The sequence below is a fragment of the Parasteatoda tepidariorum genome, chromosome 5 (genome assembly GCF_043381705.1).
Source record: "Parasteatoda tepidariorum isolate YZ-2023 chromosome 5, CAS_Ptep_4.0, whole genome shotgun sequence".
Classification (NCBI taxonomy): Eukaryota; Metazoa; Arthropoda; class Arachnida; order Araneae; family Theridiidae; genus Parasteatoda; species Parasteatoda tepidariorum.
Window position 1 is genome coordinate 69,694,260 of NC_092208.1, and position 22,899 is coordinate 69,717,158.

Consider the following 22,899-nt stretch of genomic DNA (forward strand, 5'->3'; position numbering starts at 1 on the left):
ATAAACTATTGGTTTTATTTAAATTTTATTATAAACTTTAAATTTTATTTAAGATTTATAGTAAACTCTTGCTTTTACTTAACCTTTATAATATACTATTGTTTTTAATTAAACTTTATAATATATTTCGTATCTAAGGGAATAAATCTGGAGGAACGGAAGTACAAGATATTTCAGAAAATGATCGGAATTCATGTTGTTTAACTGACGAAATGTCACTCCGCTTAGGAAAACTGGCTGTCAAAGTAAGTATAGATGCACTTCAGGATCAAAGATATATTTCAGGGATATACTTCAGGAACTAGTCTTGTCGCAGTTGTTTTAGAAGTTAGTGATTCATATCAAGGGTTTCCAAAATTATCTTATACTTTTGCATCCCTGATTTCAAATCTGCAGTCGGTTTCTCTCTATGAGCTACAATTTTTATGCAATCGAAAAATATATAGAGAGTGTGTTTCAAAACGTTGTTGCAAAACTTAACGTGGTGGTCTGTCATATCATCGACGAACAAGATATACATAGGAACTTGTGATCGAAAATGCAAATTGTGAACGCTAGCGGGCAATGTTCGCTGTCGTATAGGGGAAAAATCACGTAAAACGAGGTGCTTAACATGACTTTTATCAGAGAATATGGTTAAATTACCGAAAATCCTCGAAATTTCTTTCCTTTGCAACAAAGCAAGCCTCACAATGTTGACTCGTGAATTCAAAAGGGGCAGGTATGTCACGAACGTACTGCTGTTTTCATGACCCTGGCGACGATATCCATTTCCGATGTTACGGGCGTCTCATACAATTCGGACTTCATGCATCCCAACAGGTAAAAACTCTGGGGAGTCAGGTCAGGGGATTGTGGTGGCCACGTGATGGACTCTCCTTTGCCATTCCAGGGATCAGGATAAGTCCGATCGAGGTATTCCTGCACAGCGTTGTTAAAATGTGCACGAATACCTCGATGGGATTTATCCTGATTGCTGGATTGGCAAAGTGCAATGTGCTGTGTAAATATGCATCGTGCTGAAACCAGATGCTTCAGCGAGTGGCGCAGGAAAGTCAACTATCAGATCCGACAACACTATTTCAGAAAAAGTATGATAGGTGTTCCCATCGAAGCGTTGAAGTAGTAGACAAGGGCCAATAAACATGTCATCGATAATTCCGATACAAATAATTGTGATGAAACGTTGTTGATTTATATGGGCATGGGTGCACCTTGGGATTCATGCTCTTGTTGTGCAGTTTCAGAACACTATCTTGTGTAAAAGATACATCAATAAACAAAATACACAATGGAAAATCTGGTAGTTCTACCAATTTTTACAAACACCAACTTGCGAATGCAACACGTTTGAGATCATCATCATCGCACGCTGCTTGCACCTTTGGGGCGTGCTAACGGTGTAGCGTGTTTCCGTGTAGTGTGCACAGACTGCTGTAACGATGCATGTTGAAGATGAGTTCGAGTGATAGGAGGTTTGTGTTCTGGTACCTCTCAAATTCTCGTACAAAAGCTTCTTCTGAGACAGGTGTGCGTGTATTGCGTTTTCGATCGATGTGGTTACGCAATTGGAAAGCTCCTGCCTAAGGCAATCTGCGAAACAATTGCCCAGGCAAAGCACTACTTGGCTGACATCTGTTTGGAAAGCGTTCAATGTAGAATCGTAGAATCTATTTCCACCCTCAGCATCATACACGTGCACGTAAATCATATCGGCCAATTCTACGTTAGTAAAGCGATTCGTCCTTCTGCAACGTCCTGCTAGCGATCGCAGTTTACATTTTCAAACTCAAGTTCCTTTGCAAATCTTGTTTGTGATGATATGATAGACCGGCACGTTAAGCTTGGCAATGACCTTTTAAAACAACCTGAATAGTCCAAAGTAAGGTTTTTTTTAGATTCACTACAAAGACTGTTCTCACTTCTCTGGTATGTAAAAAGAATATGATAATGCATATTAGTTTATGATGCAATGATTTAAGGTTATATGTTTTTTGTCTTTAGTGTTGCTTTCAGTGGAGCAGACCAGTGTATGTTCGTATCTATACATACAATATATGTGTGTACGTATCTAAATATATGCAACATATAAACTTATATGATACTTAATTGGACGATTTGGACGAAAAATAAAATAAGATAAAAATGCCATTTTGAAAAAAAAATCTGTAGCTTTCGAACAAAGCTGATTTTAGATTCGAAATCACCACTCTCGAATTAGGTAAAAACAAGTACTTGTATCAATGCAACAAAAATCTTGACGGTTTTCAGAGTCGATAAAGGTTCCAAGCGAATTCGACACAAATAATCTGTGAGTTACTATAAAAATTCCTGTCTCCTAAGAGTAAATTGAAACGCCAAAAATGTAAATTTTTTGAAGCAGACAGTTTCAATAAGTTTCAGGGATTTATAACTGAGAATTTGCGAACAAGGAAAGAAAAGCTAGGCACAATCATTATTTGTTATTGTTAACGTTCAAACGTTAAAGCTAATTTATTATATTTCTCCAAAGGGCCACTTAGAACCTTCATCCACATTTATTACATTTTTCAAATATTTAGGCATGTAATGTATGCCTGCTTTAGGGATAAGGTATTGATGTGAAACCAGACTGGTAGGACGCTGAATTTCCGGCACTGACATTTGCTTAAAATATGCACACCGAAGAGCCATTACATTATGACCACCCTACTAATAACATGTAGGACCACCTTTAGCCCTCAAAACTGCTAGCACCCGTAGTGGCATTGATTCCACAAGGTGCTGATAGGTAGTCAGAGGCATCTGGTATATCTGGTACCAAGCACTAACTAACTGGTCCAGCAATTCCCTCATATTGCGAGGGGATAGCGTGGCAGCACGAATTTGGTTTTCCAAGTAGGACCACAAATGCTCTATTGGATTAAGGTAAGGTGAATTTGGGGGCCAAGACATGACTTGAAAGTCACTGGAATGTTCCTCGACGATTTGACCCTTATGACATGGTGCATTATCCTATTTGTAAACACTATCCCCCGCAGGAGAAACTGTTGCCATGAATGGGTGAACCTGGTCTGCAACTATGTTCAAGTAGCTTACAGACGTCAGGGATTGTTCTATGAGGATTATGTGTCCTAATGTGCCCCATGAAAACATTGTTCCTGGGCGAGAAACCATGAAAACCTGGGCGAGCCCATTGTTATAGATGGAAGGTGGTCATAATGCAATGGCTCTTCTGTGTATTTTGCTTTATCCATTGGGAAAATGGGTGTTGTTCTACGTTTTTCATGTCCGCACACGTTGTTACAAGATCAACTTCAACACTATAATTACAAATAAAGAGTTGTAAGAGTCATAAAGAATCAGACTAACATAATTAATAGAAAAGCAACACAACACGGTCAAATAAGAAAAAGGTTGCAGATAATTTTGGAACTTTTTGGAGCTGGTTGTCTTACAGACAGCTTTTTCTATTTGTTTCTACCATTGTGCATTTTTAATTTTTTTACATAAACTATTTTTATGCTTTCTTTATGATTAACTTATTCTTAATTGCTGTCTTGTTGGAGATTTTAATATAAATTTAATCTTGAATTTAAAGCCAACGTAGACCATTGGATGACATAAGGGCAACATCTGTTGATACAGTTTTTGCAACCCTTTAACTTGATATGTTGTGGTGGTTATAATAGTTATCCAGAAAAAGGAAATGATCAATGGGGAATCAGCGATTGCAGAAGTGTGATCAAAATTTTCTGTCTTTTGTAATTGATTGTTATTATATTTTTTTATCTTTTTGATTACGCTTCATTCTTTTTATATAGATATTTCAGTACAAATCAAATTTGTTTAATGGATATGGATTTGAATGAAAATACTATTTAGGAAATTTTATTTTTTTCAGATTGAGAAGAGCTACAGATCTCATAGGGATATAGAATGGGGATTTTGGAACAACAGTTTGTATATATTCCAAGTAAGAGCCAATTATTTCCTGATAAGTTCTTCATTGTTGCCCTATTATACATAGTTACTTATGTATTGTAGGGCACCGCATTAACGTTTTAAGAACTCGTGTTATAAAAATTATTCGAATTATAAAAATCTATATATGTATTTCTCTTACACGGCGATAAAAAAAGCCTCATTGCAACTCCCTGAATGGCAGCGCTAGAAAATCGACCAATGATTGCAGCTAAAAATGTCACATGCCAAATCTAGATGTGATGGCTCAACATATAGCGCTTTTAAAAACGGAAACTGAAATAACCAGAGTGTAAAATATTATGTGCTGTTGTGGTTGCTATGGTGACTATTTAGAATGTAATTTTTTTTTTTTTTTTTTTTTTTTTTTTTTTTTTTTTTTNTTTTTTTTGAGTGAGTGAGAGATTTGTTTTTTGGAACTGCGATGCTGTAATTTTTCTGTTTAGTTAATAAATCTTCCTTTTATATTAAACGTGATAGTAGTTTCCTTAATTATTTGATTCGAAGTCTTTTGAGTTTTATTTGAGGTCAGTTTATTTTGTATTTTCTGACAAGAGAGAACATTCTCACCAAATGTGTTTTCTTCCGAAATTCAATGTTTTGTTTATGCAGGTTTTTCCATTGTAATTCACTTATTTCAATTTTTAATAGACTTAATTATAGCCAAAATTTTAACCTTTTTAAAGAGATATCAGTTTTAGAAATTTTATCTTAAGATTTTATATTATAGCACATTTCTAATAGGTTTAACGAACTACATGTTATTTATTTGAATTCAAATTTATTTCAATGACTTAGTATTTACTAAAAAGATGTAATTTTTTAAAAAGTTGTTAAATGGATTTGAATGATTGTTTTGAATTCTTAGAATTTTGAGCATTTGCAATGTACCTAAGTTAGTAGCGAGCGAAGCGAGATTGGTTTGCGAAGCAAACCATATAAGATTGCGTAGCAATTTTCGGGGGTTGGCGAGCGTTAGCGAGCAGGAGGCGCAGCCCACTAGTTTTAAAAATTAGGATACTCGAATTATAAGAAATTAGGATATTGTAGTTATCACAAGTGAATGTATTGTGTCATACCTGTCACCTTTATAGAATTTTATGATTTTTGGTTTTCTATTAAACAGCGCACACCATAGTAGTTAATAAATACTATGCAAACTATAAAATAATTGACTTATTTTATGGTAACAATTAATAGTAAATAAATTAATGGAAGTTATACGGATACTACTATGGATATGGATAATGGATATGGACATTCATGGTTTAGTTAAGTAGATTTGCTCCTATTATAAGGCTAACGAAACATACCTACTCCTAGTCCTATACAGTCCTTAAGAAATTTAAAAAGTTCCAACAAATTTGGAAAATAAAATGTCTTTTAATAAATATGCATTAACCAATATATCTAATATTTGCAAATAAATATACTTAGTCACAACATGTGGTGTGTAGAATTTTTAATTATTAAATCAAATTTAATAGAAGAAATTTATAACTTTTTATATTAGAATATCAGCATCAGTTTTTAAATTTTTTAAGAGCCGTATAAATTCTGCTAGTGATATATACTGAAGAACTGAATCTTTATGATCACTTGCTCAACAACACGTTGACCTTGAAAGCAGCTAAAACTTGCCCCGGCAGGAATGCTATAAATTCTTGATAGATAACAAGGGAAAGTAGAAATAAGACATATATAAAATTTTTACAATTAAAATAAAAATGAAAATATAAATGTGTGAAGTACTGTTCTGCAAACACTCACATTTATATTTTCATATTTATATTTTCATTTTTATTTTAATTGTAAAGATTTCATATATGTCTTATTTCTATTTTATATAAAACAAATTTGGTTTGGCGCTTTTACAATTTGATTTAATGTTTCAAAGTGTTTATTTACCTCTTATGCATCAAAATTGACCTCGTAAATTGAATTGATTTTATGATTAGATAACAAGGAAAAGGTTATTCCAAACGTCTAAGCAGCGGTCACGCAAAGTTGAGACATTCCAGCATGGTGTTGTTAGAGCTGCCGTTCTATGACATCCCAAATGTGCTTCATCGATTTAAGATCTGGAGAGTTAGGTAGCCAGGACATTAATTATAAAACAACATTATGCTTTTTGAACCATTTCAACACAATTGAAGCGTTGTCCAGCTGGAAGTTCCATTTCAAGTTGGGAAAAGAACGCCATTTATGGGTGCATTTGATGTTCAGATAGTCCACATCTTTCACGATCATTCCTATTATAACTGAGGGTTCCAGAGGCACTAGTGAGAATGACGACCAAAGCATAATGTTACCATCAATGACGACTTTCGATTTATCTTTGATCTCCAATTCATTTCATTAATTGCGAGAAAATCAGACTCCACTGAGTCAGCCCATCTCAACCGCGGTCTTCCCCGCTTTCTTTTTCCAGTGGGTCTAAAAAGCAGTGTCTTTTTTATTGTGTTGTTGTCACTCATTCGAGTCACGTGGGCGATCCAATTCATTCTATTTATTTTTATGTATTTAATAACATCAGGTTCTTTATAGATCTTGTACAGTTCAAAATTAAATCTCCTTCTCCAGTTATTGTTTTCATTTACACCACCAAGTATACCCCGCAAAATCTTCCTCTCAAATATTGCGATACAATTTTTCTCCAGTTTTGTCATTGTCCAAGCTTCAGAAGCGTATGTCAAGATTGGCTGGACAAGAATCTTGTAGATTAAGAACTTTGTTTTGCTAGAAAGAAATCTAGATTTAATAAATCTTCTCAGCTCATAGACAGCCCTATTCGCCAGATACAGTTGGTTTTTTATTTCAGGAGTAATTCTGTTGTCAATGGTAATAATTGATCCTAAGTTCGTAAAACTCCTCACTGTTTCAAATCTATAAGAATTTATTTCAAGATAGTGGTCTGGAACTCTGTTTCTTGAGAAAAACATACATTTTGTTTTCTCTAAATTTATAACCAAGCCCATTTGCCACGCAGCCACCTCAAGGGCAAGAAATGCCTCTTTCAGGGCAGGAAGGGAACGAGCAATTATATCAATATCATCAGCATATGGAAGTAGTTGTACTGATCTAGTAAAATATGCATAGAAATGCAAAAAAGCTGTTTGCAATAGTTAATACCTTTATTTTTTGGATTAGCTTTTTGGGATAATCATCTTTAAGACTCATAATTTGAGTTTTTTGTTCCAAACTGTCATTTAATATGTTGTTTGAATTTAGTCTCGTCCTGTAACGAGTGGAACAGGAGAAACAGATTTTGAAATTGATCATGAAATGGACGCTCCAATGAGGATGGAAGAAGATTATTTTACAGTTTGCAATGTCGGGTATGGAAGAAAATATTTCATTTCAAATACAGATTCTTATTATTTTATTAAAACTTTTGAATAACTGTTTATATAACCGTTTTGAAAAACTGTACAAATTCTTTAGTTTTTACGAATTACCTACTTTAGGGAAAAACAAATGCAATGTAATTTTTTCATTTTAAAGTGATATTCATTGCTTACACTGATGAAAATTTTTTATTTTGTTTAATGTTGTATAAGAATTTTTAACAGATCATAGGTATTTTTGCATCTCTAATTTCAAATATGCTATTGGTTTCTCTCGAGTAGTTACAGTTTTAACACAATTCAATAATTTTTTAAAATTCATTCAAGTGACTACTAATATTCCCAATATTCCCAACTTATCTAGTACGTAGGGCGTGGTGCGTGAGATAACTTTTTGAACAAAATTTTCCGTCCCGAATTAGGAAAAATCAAATATCTGTATGAATGCCACAAAAAATGTGCTCCATAGTGTAGTTTTTCAAATATTTCAGTTTTTCCTTAGATTCTTATGAATTAAGTTTCCAGCAAAATTCCATTTTCTTACATATGGAATGTAGGATTGTTAAAAAAAAGGAATATGCATAAAGCCCATAGTTTCTCTCATACATTTATTGTTTAAAATCTCCTAGAAATCTATTAACAAGTTTATTATAGTTTTAATTTTATTTGAGTAGAAAAAAATAATATTTTATGAGTAGTATATTTGATTAAAAAAATGTTCCCCAATGTTATTTATGACTTTAGAAATAATAAACAACGTGATCACTTCTAGAAGAAGGCAGAGGGCTCTTAAGTACTAAATTAATTAAGCATTATAAGATATTCTGAGGTGTTAATTTATTACCGCTTTGAAAAGTTTGAAGAACAAAGACTTCCGGATTGCCCTCTACGAACACATTGGTATTTTGATTTTTTTTCTTTACTTTTGAATTTTTTTACATTTGTTTTGATTTATAGGAAATCAGTTAAGTGAAAAATGTCTTGCTTACTTATAAAAAGTATAATATGAAAAAGCACGGGATAGTTGAATAGGTTAAAATACATTCAAAATAAAAATAAACAAATAGAAGTAAGGCGCAGTTATAATTAATCAATACTATTAACAATGCATGTATGTTACCTGGCTCTCATATAATGCTCCAGTAAGAAATCTTCTCTTAACATTTAAACTGTTCTAGGACATTTATGTAACTAACATAGCATTATTGATTCTTTTTTTTAAAGATATTCAAGTTCTTAATTTGATGCAAACCTTGCATTTTCTAATCTGCTAGTGCCATCGAATCGTGTTTGATATCACTCGACTGCATGCAATGGTTTAAGGCGCTATAATTTTCTAATTTTAAATCGTTACAACAGCTTTAATCAAGCGTTGAAAGTACTTCCAGGGCAAAACTTTTAAATTTTTGTTAAAATGAGATCTAAACTTCATTAATTTTAAGATTTCAAATGCATTTCTATTTATGTAATGATAATAGCAATTAAAAATTTGAGTGGAAGAAGAGTCAAAGTGACATTTTGGAAAAAAATTAAGATTTATCGATCCAACTGAGTTCTTCTTCTTCTACTTTTTTTTCTGGTCTCGTTTTATTACCATGATTGTTATTCATCAATGTTTCAACAATAGATTTCTAAGATACTATGACTGGAATCTTGCTGGTTAATGACTGTTCAAATAGTAAATTTCCAAGATGGAAATTTTAGCAAATTTAGCAGGCAAGAAACCCATATAATCATTGACATGTTGGAACCATCAGGATGGTTCTTACTTGTTTAGTTTCGTTTTCTTAAGTTGAACCGTCATAAATCTGTCCCGAACTACTTCTGTGGAGTAATAGATTAAAGAAGGACTAATATGATTGCTCCGTTTATTTTCAAGATATTGTGATTGAAAATTCTGTTGGTCGTTAAGTTAGTTACCATAAAAAAATTCAGGGTGAGGTAAGATGCCGAATAAACAATTTTTAACATATAAAGCTAATTTAAAAAGTAAGGTTTCCAAACCACTGGGTAATTTTTCATGGGGCAGTTTTGCAACATTGCTGCATTAGTTGTTTCCCCCACTCCTCCCACTACTTCCATCAAAATATTTCTGGGGGTACTGAATTGGAGATCGATCATTCTCTGGTTCTATTCAAAATTACGACCTGAGTATAAATGAATGGAGTATGATTGGGTCCTCCCTATAAAATAGACTGCTCCATGTGTGTGAATGAAATCGTATTCTTAGTTATAGATGGCGCCACTGAAATAACAATTCACGCGCCCTCTGTCTAAAAAATTAATCTGATTTCAAGTAGGCTTGCTGGTATTGGCAAGTGACATTAGTAACAACACATTGATTGATGTTGCTAAGTTTTTTAATTCCGAAGATCTTAGTCTATAGAAAGATCCTCTAAATTTGTTTTCTCAAGGAAGTTCTATTTAAGGGCATTCGGCAATAAACTGAAGACGAGTAGCTTTAGTCTTTTGTCAGCAAATTAACACGTTTGAGTTGCAAATGACATGAAGTAAACAATTTCTAGCAAGAAACAAGGGAAAAAGGATAATATTCATTTTTATGGTGAAAGTATGACGTTTAAAGCTCATTAATTCAGATTGACTAAATTGTCACTTTGATCACTCCTTCACTCAATTTTCACATATCGAAGTATTAAGAAGTAATTAATAATTTATTGATGTGCTTTACAGTGAGGTGATGCCAGGAGCCTTCTCAACTCTGTCTCTTGATGTTATTCTGAAACACTTCAGAATAAGTTATATGGTAATCATGAATATGCAATTTTAATTTTTTTTTGTTTCGCAGTTTAAATTGAAGTGAGCAATATGTTATATGTAATGTGTTTATAGATATAAGTTCAATTATGCAACATAAGAGCTAAAGTGCTGAGAAAAGGCTAAAATTTTATTTCAGTTGCTCCATTTAACTAATTATTCATAATTAATACCATAGATAAATATAATCAAGGTTAAGTTTTTATATCGGAAGATTTTTGAGCATTAAGAAAGAGATAAGTAAAAAAGTAATTTGAGTTCTGCTGGTTTTAAAATTTTGTCCATTTATTAATATTTTTTGTAGCCACCAATATTCACATTTTTAGACACACAGTTCAATCACTGATATGTGTGGTACAAGATATTTTGCAGTTTCTTTTAAAAATTCAAGATTTTATTAAAAGTGCTAAGCTAATTAAAGCAAAGATAATTAAATTAACATTAATTAAAGCTAAAGGTTTTAATTTTTTAAATGGATCCAAAAAGCGTTTATGCAAATAAAGTGCATACTGAAAAAGTTTGGAGCAATATAAAATATGCCACCTTTTTTTAAGGGTGACATTTTTACATTCTTAGATAACAGAGTACAATTCTGTCTAATGTCATAACGAACTACGTTTAAAATCACAAATGTTAAAAATTTATTGACAATTTATGCGTGTTCTGGTGTCACGATCTCACACCCTCATTAATAAGATTAATAAAAGGGATTTACTAAAAACAAAGAACACATCTCTTTCATCGAACACATATTACATAATATTTCAGAGACAAATATACAGTAATAATACAGAGATACAATAACACAGAAATACAGTAATATGCATAGATAAATATATTAAAATAGCAAAGACGATGAAAAAGTAAATGGAAATCAATTACTTTTTAATATTTTCTAATTTAAATATTGTTAAATTTAACTGTATATTTATCTTTTTAATATGATGCAAAGCCAGTTGGATTAAATCCCATCCGTTTTTACTATCAGTTTTTACCTTTCATTTATCTTACTAATGAAGGTGTTCTATTGTGACACTGAAATGGGCATAGATTGTCAATGAAATTTTAACATTTGTGATTTTAAAAGTTGTTTTTAATGAATTTTATCTCTAATTATTTTTGTAAATTTCTAATTTATACATATTTGCTTTAAAAATCGGAAGAACGAAGTTCCTGCACTAATTATTCATTATGCAACCTATATTAAATTGTGTACTCTGTCTAGCCGTAGTCATTTAAACCCTTTCTATGTCGACGTCGCATCTCAACGTTCGACGTTTTCGTTGCGTATGGTCATCGTCGCATGCCATGCGACGAAGAGAAAAATTACATGATCGAAATTGAATTCGTCGTTACTTACTCGTCTCTTTTAAATTCTGCGATTAGTTTTGTATTTCTGCATATTTCTGAGAGATGGCGCTACTGATTCCACTTTTTTCACAATTTTCGCAGTGAGATTTTCCGCTTTGAATAAAGATAAAAATAATTTTGCACTTTCAGTAATTTTGCTTTCATTAGTGTTACCGTTGCATGTCAAAATGACTATGATGTATAAGGTTGGAAAATTATTTTCTGAAGTATTTTTTTACCTAATTTAGATATATTACGCAGATATTTATATAAAGGACCTTAAAGTAATAGAGTTAATAAATACGTTATCACTGAGTATTTTTTGTAAGATAAAACTAGGGTGCATTGCAGGGAAAACTGGAGATTAGTGGACGACATATTTCGCCGCTAAAAGGTCAGGCAAAAAACTGCTTGCTGACAAAAATATTTTGCATTTTCGAATTCAAGCGAGAACATATATTAATTTTCATTAATAAAAAAATGCTTCTTTCGGGTCGAAATTCGTAAAAAATAAACAAATCCGACAGGGAAAGGGTTAATAAAAATGTTTCTTAAAAAATTTCTAATCTTCTGATTTAATTTATTGAATTTATCCCCAGCCAAAGTTTCTTTGATATATTTTGTAACGATATAAAGAAAAGAAATTCGACTAATATTTTCAAAAGTTATTAGGGCAATTTTATTTTCATTGGTGTTTTATAAGATCAATTTTATGTATAGTATTCGTGTATGACAAATGCAGAGATGTTACAGGCGACTAAAAATGTAAAAACTAATAGAAACTCAATTAACTTTTTTTTTATTATCGTTCTGATTATTCAAACGTAACTACAACTAACACTTACATTTCATATATTCATATTTAAAATAAGAAACATTCTTTTCATTCCTTTTCAAAAGCAAAATGAAAACAAAATATTGTTTTAAAAGGTTGATAATTTTAATTTTTTCTATTAAAATTTTGAAAATTATTGGCTCACACGTTTTGCATATTTAGTCGCCCGTTGCAGGCCTCTAAATGTAGATTTTAATTAAGAAATTTGACTTTTTTCTTCTTATTTCAGAGGAGAATGGGCTCAGGTTTCGAATCAGTATATAAACCAAAATACTTTCCTAGAGGCATTACGACAATGTGCTCTCGAGTGATGTTCTACGCCCTGGATGTAAAAAAACCCATTTAAATTTCCTTTATTATTAATACATTTTTAAATCCATTTTTGCATAGAGTATTTTTAAAAGAACGGTTCCATTTCTCAAAAAGAAAAATGTTGTTAGCAAAGGATTTAGTTCTGAGTTTTCAAAACTAACCGTGAGATATTGGTTCGAGACCACTAGAATTTTTCTCAGACCCATCGGACCACTAACTTATATTTGACATAAAATAATTGTCAGTGATCCGCTGAACCAGCAATCTATACGAAGGCATTTGCCTTTTTTTTATATTTTCGGTTTCATTTTTTATCGTTTTCTCACAAAATGGCATTACGCAGGCTCTGTAATATAATTTTTCAATTAAATTAATTTAATTTGTTTTTTTATACAAAAAAAATCGAACAGGGACTTGTAAACAGACCGTTGAATATGTGCACGGGCTAATAATACCTTTTATTATTCTTTCGGGCTAGTGATTTATTTTCTTAACTTCCCTTCTTGATATATATACAGTATTGGCAATTAAAATTGCTACACCAAGAAGGAATGCAAATAACAGAATGATATTTATTGGGCACATGCATTGTAGTTGGAAGAGCAAGTGATTGAATTTTCAGAGTATTTTGACGCATAGATCCAGCGGAATCAGTACTCAGAGCAGCCTCCTAAGGCAGCAATGACAGCTGTTTTTCTCCTGGGCATCCAGTCGAACAGAGATTCGATAGCATTCCATGCAGCTTCAACATTATGCTACAATTCAGCGATCGTAGTGACTGCCGAAAGGTGGCGTGCCAGTCGTTCGGCAACCGTTGACCAGACGTTTTCATTTGATGAGAGATCAGGAGAACGTGCTGGTCAGGGCAACAGGTGAACATGTTCTTGTCAAGGAAGGTCAGGACAATGTGGGCAACATGTGGTCGTGCATTGTCTTGTTGAAACGTAGCTTTATGGAGGCCGTGGAGATAAGACAAAGCAACTGACCCTTGCTCATCAGAAATGTAAAGGTTCAAAGTTCCGGCAATGCGAACAAGAGGGGACTGAGACGTGTATTCAATGGTACCTCATACCATTACTCCAGGTGATAGGCCAGTATGACGATGTCAAATGCAAATTGCCAATGGGTGTTCTCCATGATGTCGCCAAACACGGATGCGACCATCATGATGCCGTATACAGAACCTGAATTCGTCTGAAAAGACGTCATGCCATTAGAACATCCAGGTTCTTCGTTTATCACACCATTGGAGGCTCCGGCCTGTGATGCAGCGAAAAGGGAAGCTGAAGTCATGGTCGCCGTGCTGATAGTTCATGCCGCTTCAAGCGCCGTCAAATTGTTCGCGCAGGTACTGGTTGTCTTGCAAATGACCAAATTTGTTGACTCAGCGCTCGTGACGTGCGTACGATCCCTTTAGGCCATGTAGATAGCACGTCTGTCTTCTCAGTTGTTAGTGATGGGGGCCGCTGAGATCCTGCACGGCATTCCATATGAGCGTCAATAACCCATCGATTTCATATTCTGCTAATAGTCATGCGATCTCGTGCAACGCGGGCAGAAATACTTTGGTATGATAAACCGCAATCCCGGTTGGACACAATTTGACCTGCATCAAACTCATGATGGAACAGATGTAACAAAAACTTTTTTACTCAAGAACAACGCTGAAATTCAATTTCTGTATGAGAAACTTACTGTCAAATCTCTTCTTTTATACACAATATAGGTGTCGCTACCGCTACCTGCTTTGCATGAATGCGCTGATAAGCTAATCATTTGCATACCACAATAAGCTTTATCCGTCCTGCAAGTTTCACGTTAGTGGTTTGTCGCCTTCCTGGTGTAGCAATTTTAATAGTCAGTAGTGTATATATATGTAGTACTTGTAATTGACCATTATCAATCATCCTCGAAACCATCAACTTCCCTGTTGAACTATACTATACTGTCTACAAGGGAAAAGTCCCGGAATCCATGTTTCCAGAGTGCCTGAACGGAAAAAGTCCCGGAATATTTAATTGACTTGTTCTTTTCTTTAGAACTATCTCATTTTAATCGCCAGTCTTTGTTCTGCAACGACGCTACGTGTAGGCAACTCTTTGCTATCGATGTCGCTGTCATACTTATCTTCCTTCTTTATTCAATTTGTTAAGTTTTATTAAAAGAAATTACTAAGAAATTAATATATTTGAATATGAAGTCTAGAGTTAAGCACATTGCTTTTATACTACTATTTTCGCGACTGGACATTAATGGGTTAAATATATTATTATATGAAGAATTATTTCAACATAATGCTTTGCTAATTTCTGTGGACTAATGCAGTATTCGGCAAGAGGTTATACAATTCATACAATAACGCATGCATCAAAAGCAATAATAGTCCAAATTTTAAAAGAGTGAGCGATATTTCATTTCCATCGAAACAATATAACGTCAAAATTATAATCATATTGTAAGACATTAAATTAAATTTTTACAGTAATTAGTTTTAAGTATTGAGTCTAAGAATATAAAACTATTATTTTTCCTATTTTGTCTACAGATTTAGAAGTAAAATAATAAATACCTCAAAATGATTATCATTAAAGGAAGTTTTAAATTATTCAAAAGACATTTCCATAAATATACAAACTGGAATTCACAACGTTTTAGATAAGATTTTCCATTTAATTTTATAATAAACTATACTCCCTCCATTCCAAATTAGTTGCTACATTTAGGTCGAAAATTTGTCCCAAATTAGTTGCTACATTTAGGTCGAAAATTTATCCCAAATTAGTTGCTACATTTAGGTCGAAAATTTGTCTCAAATTAGTTGCTGCTTTTAAAGTAGATAGAATCATAAATTTTTCCGATGCAATTTCGTAGATCGACTCCTTCGAAATTATACAAATAAAGAACTCACGATTTATGAGCTAGAAAATAGTTTTAATGCAATTGCTAGTGAAAGAGTTCATAGAAAATTGGGCTTAATGCGGCTTAAGAGCGTACTAATCTTAGACTTTTGGAGGGAATGCACTATAAGTAAATATTGCAGATTGATAGCATAGCACACTGAAATCTCAAAAAAATGTTCAAACAAAATCATAAAATCATCAGTTACAATCACAGATGCAAACGTACTCCGCTTTGTAAAATATATTTTCTTGTGGAAGCGAAATTTAACTTATTATTTGCTTACTTAATTTTCTTGTAAGTAATTTTTCCACCATCAAAAATTCAAAGCCTTATATAGAATACAGCTATGTTGCAGTTACTCAAATTAATTTACTTAACACATCAAGAGTGTGTGTCACTCTGCACCGTCGAAGCCCTTCGGGTGGGATGCGAGGGAGCATGATGCAAGGATTCGAGATGCTCTTTGATTTGCATCCAATCTCGATCTATTGCATGTTTGTAAATATTGTAAACTGTATTCTCCCTTATTCCCGTTCAATGTTTTGTATATATCAATTTAGTGTTTTGTCAGTATGCCATCATGTTCATTATTATTATATAGCAAATTTACGCTACGCAACCCTGTTCCCTAATTTTATAATTTTCAATTTAGATGAAAGAGTAGATAGCTCATCGAGCAAGAAACTCCGTATCCTATGTTTAAATCAGTTACGTTTCTGTGGGGAGACTTCGGAAGAAAAAAAATTATCGCCTGTTTTACAAGTTTTACTCATTAATTGCAACGAAATCAAATTTTCGCAAAAAGTGGTGCAAAGTTGGCATTCCTGGTATCAATAATCAGTAAAAAGGTATTCAAACGTAGCAACTTATTTGGGACAGAGGGAGTATTATAACAGAGAGGTGCATTTATGACAGTGTTTCATCTTTACTAGCGTCTTAAGAATATGAAATAAAAATGTAGAATTTTGCCTTTTCCAATTCAAAAATATACTTCTGTTGAATTAAATAATACTAATTTACTTTTTCTCTAAACAGTTCAGAATATAAGCTGCATAATTAATGACTTTTTTTAAGCTTCTTGAAAGAATGGAAGAAAATTCTGAAATAAATGAAGCTATTTTGATTGCGTTGTATGGTCGTAAGATTGACGACGATGACATGATTGAGAAAGCAATAGAACGTTTCGACCTCGGAAAGAAGAAGAAGAAATCCATGTTTGCAGGACTCTACAGATTACTGGCCACATTTTCTAGGGTAAGATTTTTCAACATTTATTTATTCACTTCAAGATACAGTTGTCAGTTCGAAAAGTAATTACCCTGATTCTACTGCGACGCGAACACACCTATCAGCAGTGTACATGTTACCGGCAAAGTATGATGTGACATCATTCTATAGAATGTCTGCGTATTGTATATAATGCTGGACATTTTTAGGCAAGCACTTTCTTTAGGCATTGTATATAATACCTAGGTGTTCTCTAGAATGACAAATGCTATTTGGGCAAAGTATGAGAAAAGGTCCTGACATGACTATTATATGAGTCGCTCAGAAGCCAATGCGGTTAAGTCCAAAACACAAAAATTGAGAAAATTAATGTTTTTTGATACATTAGTTTTTAAAATTCTTGGTTTATTAATTTAATTAGAAAAGTGTATAAAGTATTTTTCGAGGTATAAACTCTGCAAAAAAAACAAGATATGTACAGGATGTGTAAATAAAAACGTAAGTATTTATTGAAATAATGACAGCATCTTAAAAATTTTAGGACTTATACCTTTTGGCATCTGAAAAAGATAAGAAATATATATAGTCTACTAGTATAAACGAACTTTTATTTTTCACAATCATCACTAGATACAGTGACTAATAGAAAATAAACTGTTGGATTATTTCAAAAATTGTTTTTTACTTCAAAACTAGAGTGGCACTTTTCTTTGTTTTGGGAAATGAAAATAAAATAAATAAATATAAAAAAAAACTAAAAATACCACATTTTAAAAAAATACTACGAAAAATACCATACCCCTTTTTTTGGAGAAAAAATACTACCGTAGTATTAAAAATACTAAGTTACTATGAATTTCTTGTTTTTCAGTGTTACCAACAAATATCGAAAGAAGAAGAATAATTTAATTTTTATTTCAAAGTTTATGTAAAAAAATATTGATAAAAGGTGGACTTATTCACAATGGCTTCTGAAATTATTATGCAATATATTCAGAAGCTATTAAAAAAAGGGCTGTCTAACCTAGAAAAAAGTAACCAACGAGTAAATCCTTTAATAACTAAGAAGATTATTATTTATTTCATCAAAATTTCCAAAAATCAGAAAATATCAAAAAATGGACTTAACCGCATTGGCTTCTGAGCGGCTCATATAAATGACGGACATTTATCAAAAATGCAAATGCTATTCTAAAAGAAAGGGAAAAAACAATGAGAGTACCATTAAATAGTTATTCGAAGTAAGTAAAGAAAAACGAAAGTTGTACAGAACAAAAGCTTTGTCTTTTTTTATTAAGTAAAACAAAATTTTCATATAAAAAGATAAGGTAAGGCAATAAGTATGAAATTTCGAAAATAAGAAATTACGAGCCTTGCCAAGTGATATTCGAAATGATGCGGGGAAGTATTTCCTACTTTGCCGGTTTCTGATTTGGCATTCTATAGAATGCCAAAGAAAGTGTGAAATATAAATTTCAAACTTTGCCGAGATATGCCGAATTTCAAACTTTGCCGGTAATAAGGAGAAAGTAGGGTAAAATTGGGTACTTCGAGTTTTGAAGTATTAGTTATGTTTTCTAGTGGACAAACTCTGAATTAAACTTTACTAGTTAAAAAGACGGACCTGCCATATCTGGGTATTGCTGTTGATTAATTCACGACGCCTGAGTAGATAAGTTTGTTTTACTATGTCAACTCTCAAATGTTTAGTTTTCAAGCTATCCTAATTTATTGGTAAGTAGCAAAAATTATTCTTTGTTCAGCTTATTAAAGATTACTAAAGATTTTACGTTTACTAAAGATTCATATCTATCGGAGTTTGGGACTCTTTCTTTTGAAAGCCATGCTGGGGATGCTACGTAATTTTAAATCCGGTCAGACGACGAGGACAGCGTTTGAACTGGTTCCTCTCTCCAAACTTGCACACCGCAACCAATGAAAGGACTTTCAGCGACAGCAGATTTAACATGCATCATGCTGAGTATATACGCCTATTGGTTAGCCGTCTGCCAGGATTGAACTCACAGCCTGTGAGAGACGCCTTATCCGACTTTGCTACCAAAGCGCACAAAGGCTATTATCGATTACGGCCGAAAAAAATATAATGTGTCTGTTTAAATTTTTTAAACTCAGACTGTCAGTGGATTGTTAGTTTAATATCCTAGACATAAAATATTCCAGAAAAATAGTAGCTCAACATTGCAGACGACTGGAAAGTTCACCATGCAATGGCACTTCTCTTCTTTCGTGATCCATTTCCTTTCCGAATAAAAGCTGTTACATCATGGTTTATAAATTTAATTTTTATTTATAACCCCATGGTTTATAAATAAAAATAAAATTTTAAAGTTTTCTGCATCTTGGATAGAAGTTATTAAATAATATTACGCTGTAGCCTCTACTAAATTTGTTCGCGGTTAATGTTATCAGTCACTTGATTTTAGCAAAATCATCTCGGTCCAGATTCTCTCCCTTGATTTACATATTTAAAATCAGCTCTTTCTGTTATAATTACGTCGTTTAATGTTATCAATACCCCAAAAATATGTCAATACAACGCCGCAGCACAGTTAAAAATCCTTCAGCATCTGTTTTGCAAAATTTTGAGAAAAAAGTTATCTTATTGATGTTGAGCTACCTTCAACAAATCTAAAATAAGGAATGAAATGAAAGTGTTAAAATGTGGAATAAAATACCCCACACATGAAATTGAAAAATATTATGATTACGAACAATTTACAATTGAGCTTGTTAGAAAAAACGCAGGCAACCATATTGATGTTTTTTTTTAAGATTATGTATAATTTTTATATTTTAAATCAAAGCTATAGTAAGTGAGCGCTTTATTTTCAAATTAAGTTCGTGTGACTTAAGCTGATAAATTTATATGACTTCGAGATTAATTGATTGTTACCAATCGGCTAATGTTATCAAACTAATTGTGTCCCTCTAAAGTAATCACATTAAGCAGAGACTACTGTATATCCATAAATTACATATGAAGTGAGGTTTTTATTTTCAAATTAAGTATGTGTGACTTAGATTGATAAATTTATATGATTTCGAGATTAATTGATTGTTATCAATCGGTTAATGTTATCAAATTAATTGTGTCCCTCCAAAGGGATCTCATTAAGCAGAGACTACTTTATATCCATAAATTAATATAATTTTTTTAATTTTAAAGTTTTTGTCATTGGTTATTGCAGCTCTTTTTAAGCAGGAGGGAACTGGATAACGCATTGAGGCTTTACAAAAATTACAGACTTCCTGTTGAACGCTTTCAAACATCTCGTGAAATGTTTAACCATCTCCTCTTCTCCTGTACGGATTTAGTACTGGTAAGAAATACATTTACATTTTTTCATATTTTTATGATTTAATTTATATGACTCAATTTTTATAGCAATCAGAATTTTTTCCTTACGCAATTCTTACTGGTATAAAGGATTTTTTCTCGCACCAATGATTAACTATCTCCTTCTCTTTTTTTGTCACATTTCTCTATAAATTACTTTTGAAACATATACTAAAATGTAACAGATTTAATATATGTGCCACCACTAAGCAGTTAATATTAACATTGCTTAGCTAATCTCAAGGTGTGATAAGTCAAAGTGCGTGAGTAACCAAGAATTTTCAACAATTAACCAAGGTAATGTGAGTATTTATGGTGTCCGTATAGTTAAAGTTCAGAATTATGTTTCTCTCAACAAATTTTGTGGTTGTTTAATTGTATTGACTTGATAATTCAGATACCGAAAAATTAATAAATTACATTAAAGGGATATTTTGTACTTTTATGTTACATTCTGTACATTCCTTACTTAAGATTTAAAGCCCTTGCGCATGCTCACTTTTTTTTTGATATCCTGCGTATTTTTACGTTTTGTGATCATGGTTATGGCGTTACAAAACTGCAAGTAAGCTGTTCATTGGTGTTGAATGTTGTTTATTGTTTAAACCTACCTTCGAAGTAACAACATGTACAGTGTTTAAAAAAATAGACTATCCTGGATAACTTTTGATTTAATGTTCAGATTTTCACTTACGTGACTCAATTGTAATGGTTCACGAAGGTGTTTTTAAATATGCTAATTAGTTAGTGCAAACTACGTTTTAAGTTACGAAATTAGCAAAATAACCTTTGATCCAATGATCGTATCAATATAGGACTCTATCCTAATGATTCGAGGAGTTGACCTTAAATATGCTAATTAATTAGAGCAGACGAGGATTTAAGTTACGAAATCAGACACAAAAATCTACTTTCTCTGAATGAACCTACTTTTTTCCCCTAGATTTGGATTCCTGACCCCTAAAATAGCCACAATGTGTGAAATATGGCCCCAATAGTTTAGTCAGAAGAGTGGTCCAAAGCTTGGACTCCATGTTTATTTTATTTTTTACTGAAATCGCCATTTCACGGGAATTTAGGCGAATTGAGAAATTTTTGCAAACAATTATGAAATTCATTCATCGTAAGATAATTCCATGAAAAAAATAATGACTTTTATTAAATATTTATTATGTTGCTTAGTTATCGAAGGAATTATGAATTGAAAGGTATACAATTTCTTGCCTTACTTTAAATAATATAATTTTACATGGTAAAATACAGAATTTGAGGGGAGCATATCGTGTTGTAATAATGTGACTTTTATATAATTCAGTTTCTCAGGAACGATTCGATCGATTTCGCCAAATTTTTTTGTTTATGTAAGGAAATGGGTTTTTGTCTCTGTTCGATACCAATTGATTGATTTCTATGCTGGTTCGTTTGTTTACAATAGAATAAAATATCATGGACTGTATTAAAGATTTTATTATTATTGGTGCTACGAGCACGCTCATGCTATAATAGCAACAACTAATTTTTCAACTGATTAGGGTTACAACAAACGGTGGCGAGGATGCTGAGACAAAGATGCCAAGTTGGCGCTATATTTCTGAGATATTGAACAGTCTCTATGATTTCGCAACTTAAATTTTCTGCACTTATTAATGCCCTATATCCGATCATTAGATCAAAAGTCATTCAGAGTGGTCCGTTTATTTGCGTACTGTACATGGGATGTTAATTTAAAGAAAAGCATTAATGGAATTTTGAAATGAGCGTGCTTTTACAACAATCGGTTGTTTTAATTAAAAAATTATTTTTATTGGTTTTAATTTAATATTAATTTCCATAATTGTTATGATATTTTAAGCCTTTGATCAGTCTTATAAATAATATTTTTTAAAGTGATACTTAGATGACTGATTCTATCNTATTAAAAAAACATATTCAATTTCTCATTTTACCAAAATAATTACCAAATCTCTTCGGTAAAAATTACCGAGATTTTTGGTGTTCCCCCAGAGCATTTTTTTCTTTCAAACTTTATTGATTGTAACAAGTTCGGTTGTTTTAGATTTTTTGTATTCATGCCTGACTTAAAAACTGTTTTTCTTATGGCCGAGAAAAAAATTATTAGGTTTTCTTTATTTAATAATTATTGTTCGTTACCAATTGATTGATTTCTATGCTGGTTCGTTTGTTAACAATAGAATAAAATAGCGATTGGACTGTATTAAAGATTTTATTATGATTGGTGCTACGAGCACGCTGATGCTATAACAACAACAACTAATTTTCAACTGTTTGGGGTTACAAGAAACGGTGGCGAGGATGCTAAGACAAAGATGCCAAGTTGGCGCTATATTTCTGAGATAATGAACATCCACCCACCGTTGAATAATATTTACAAAGATTGAATAAATGCTGTAGGTACACATAATGAAAAAATTAACATAAATTTTTCTTAATTGTCCAATGGCAAAATACACAATTTACTAATGCTACGTTTAACAATTCCCTTGCTTGTTTTAATCTCCGCTACTCTATCCTTTCCATCCGTTCCAGGAAATAGTTTTAAAATTAGTCCTAAGCTCCACTGATTTACAGGAAGATTATCCTCCTTTATTGAAACCATTGCATTTAAATTTATGTTTGTTTTCTCTACCTTCCATTTTGTTCTTTGTTGCAAATTGTTGCGGTAGTCGCGAGACCACTTAGACGAAATGTATTGAACAGTTTTTGTCAACCTTTGCCATCGAGAAAGTCGGGTTTCCGATTTATCCAACAAACTTGGCTCAGCTATGGCAGTTATAGATCTTCCAACCAAAAAATGCCCTGGTGTCAGAACA

At 32.5% G+C, this 22,899-nt stretch overlaps 1 protein-coding gene across 1 annotated transcript in view; it reads left to right on the forward strand.

The window, feature by feature from the left end:
- LOC107441118 (rifampicin phosphotransferase) overlaps positions 1-22,899 on the forward strand; it is a gene marked incomplete at its 3' end in the record, with an annotated part of 93,960 nt that overhangs the window by 44,152 nt on the left and 26,909 nt on the right. The window contains 7 exon segments of the mRNA XM_071181070.1: positions 139-245; positions 3,884-3,955; positions 7,195-7,301; positions 10,002-10,074; positions 12,500-12,598; positions 16,558-16,737; positions 19,920-20,051. Coding sequence (XP_071037171.1) covers positions 139-245; positions 3,884-3,955; positions 7,195-7,301; positions 10,002-10,074; positions 12,500-12,598; positions 16,558-16,737; positions 19,920-20,051 — 770 coding nt within the window.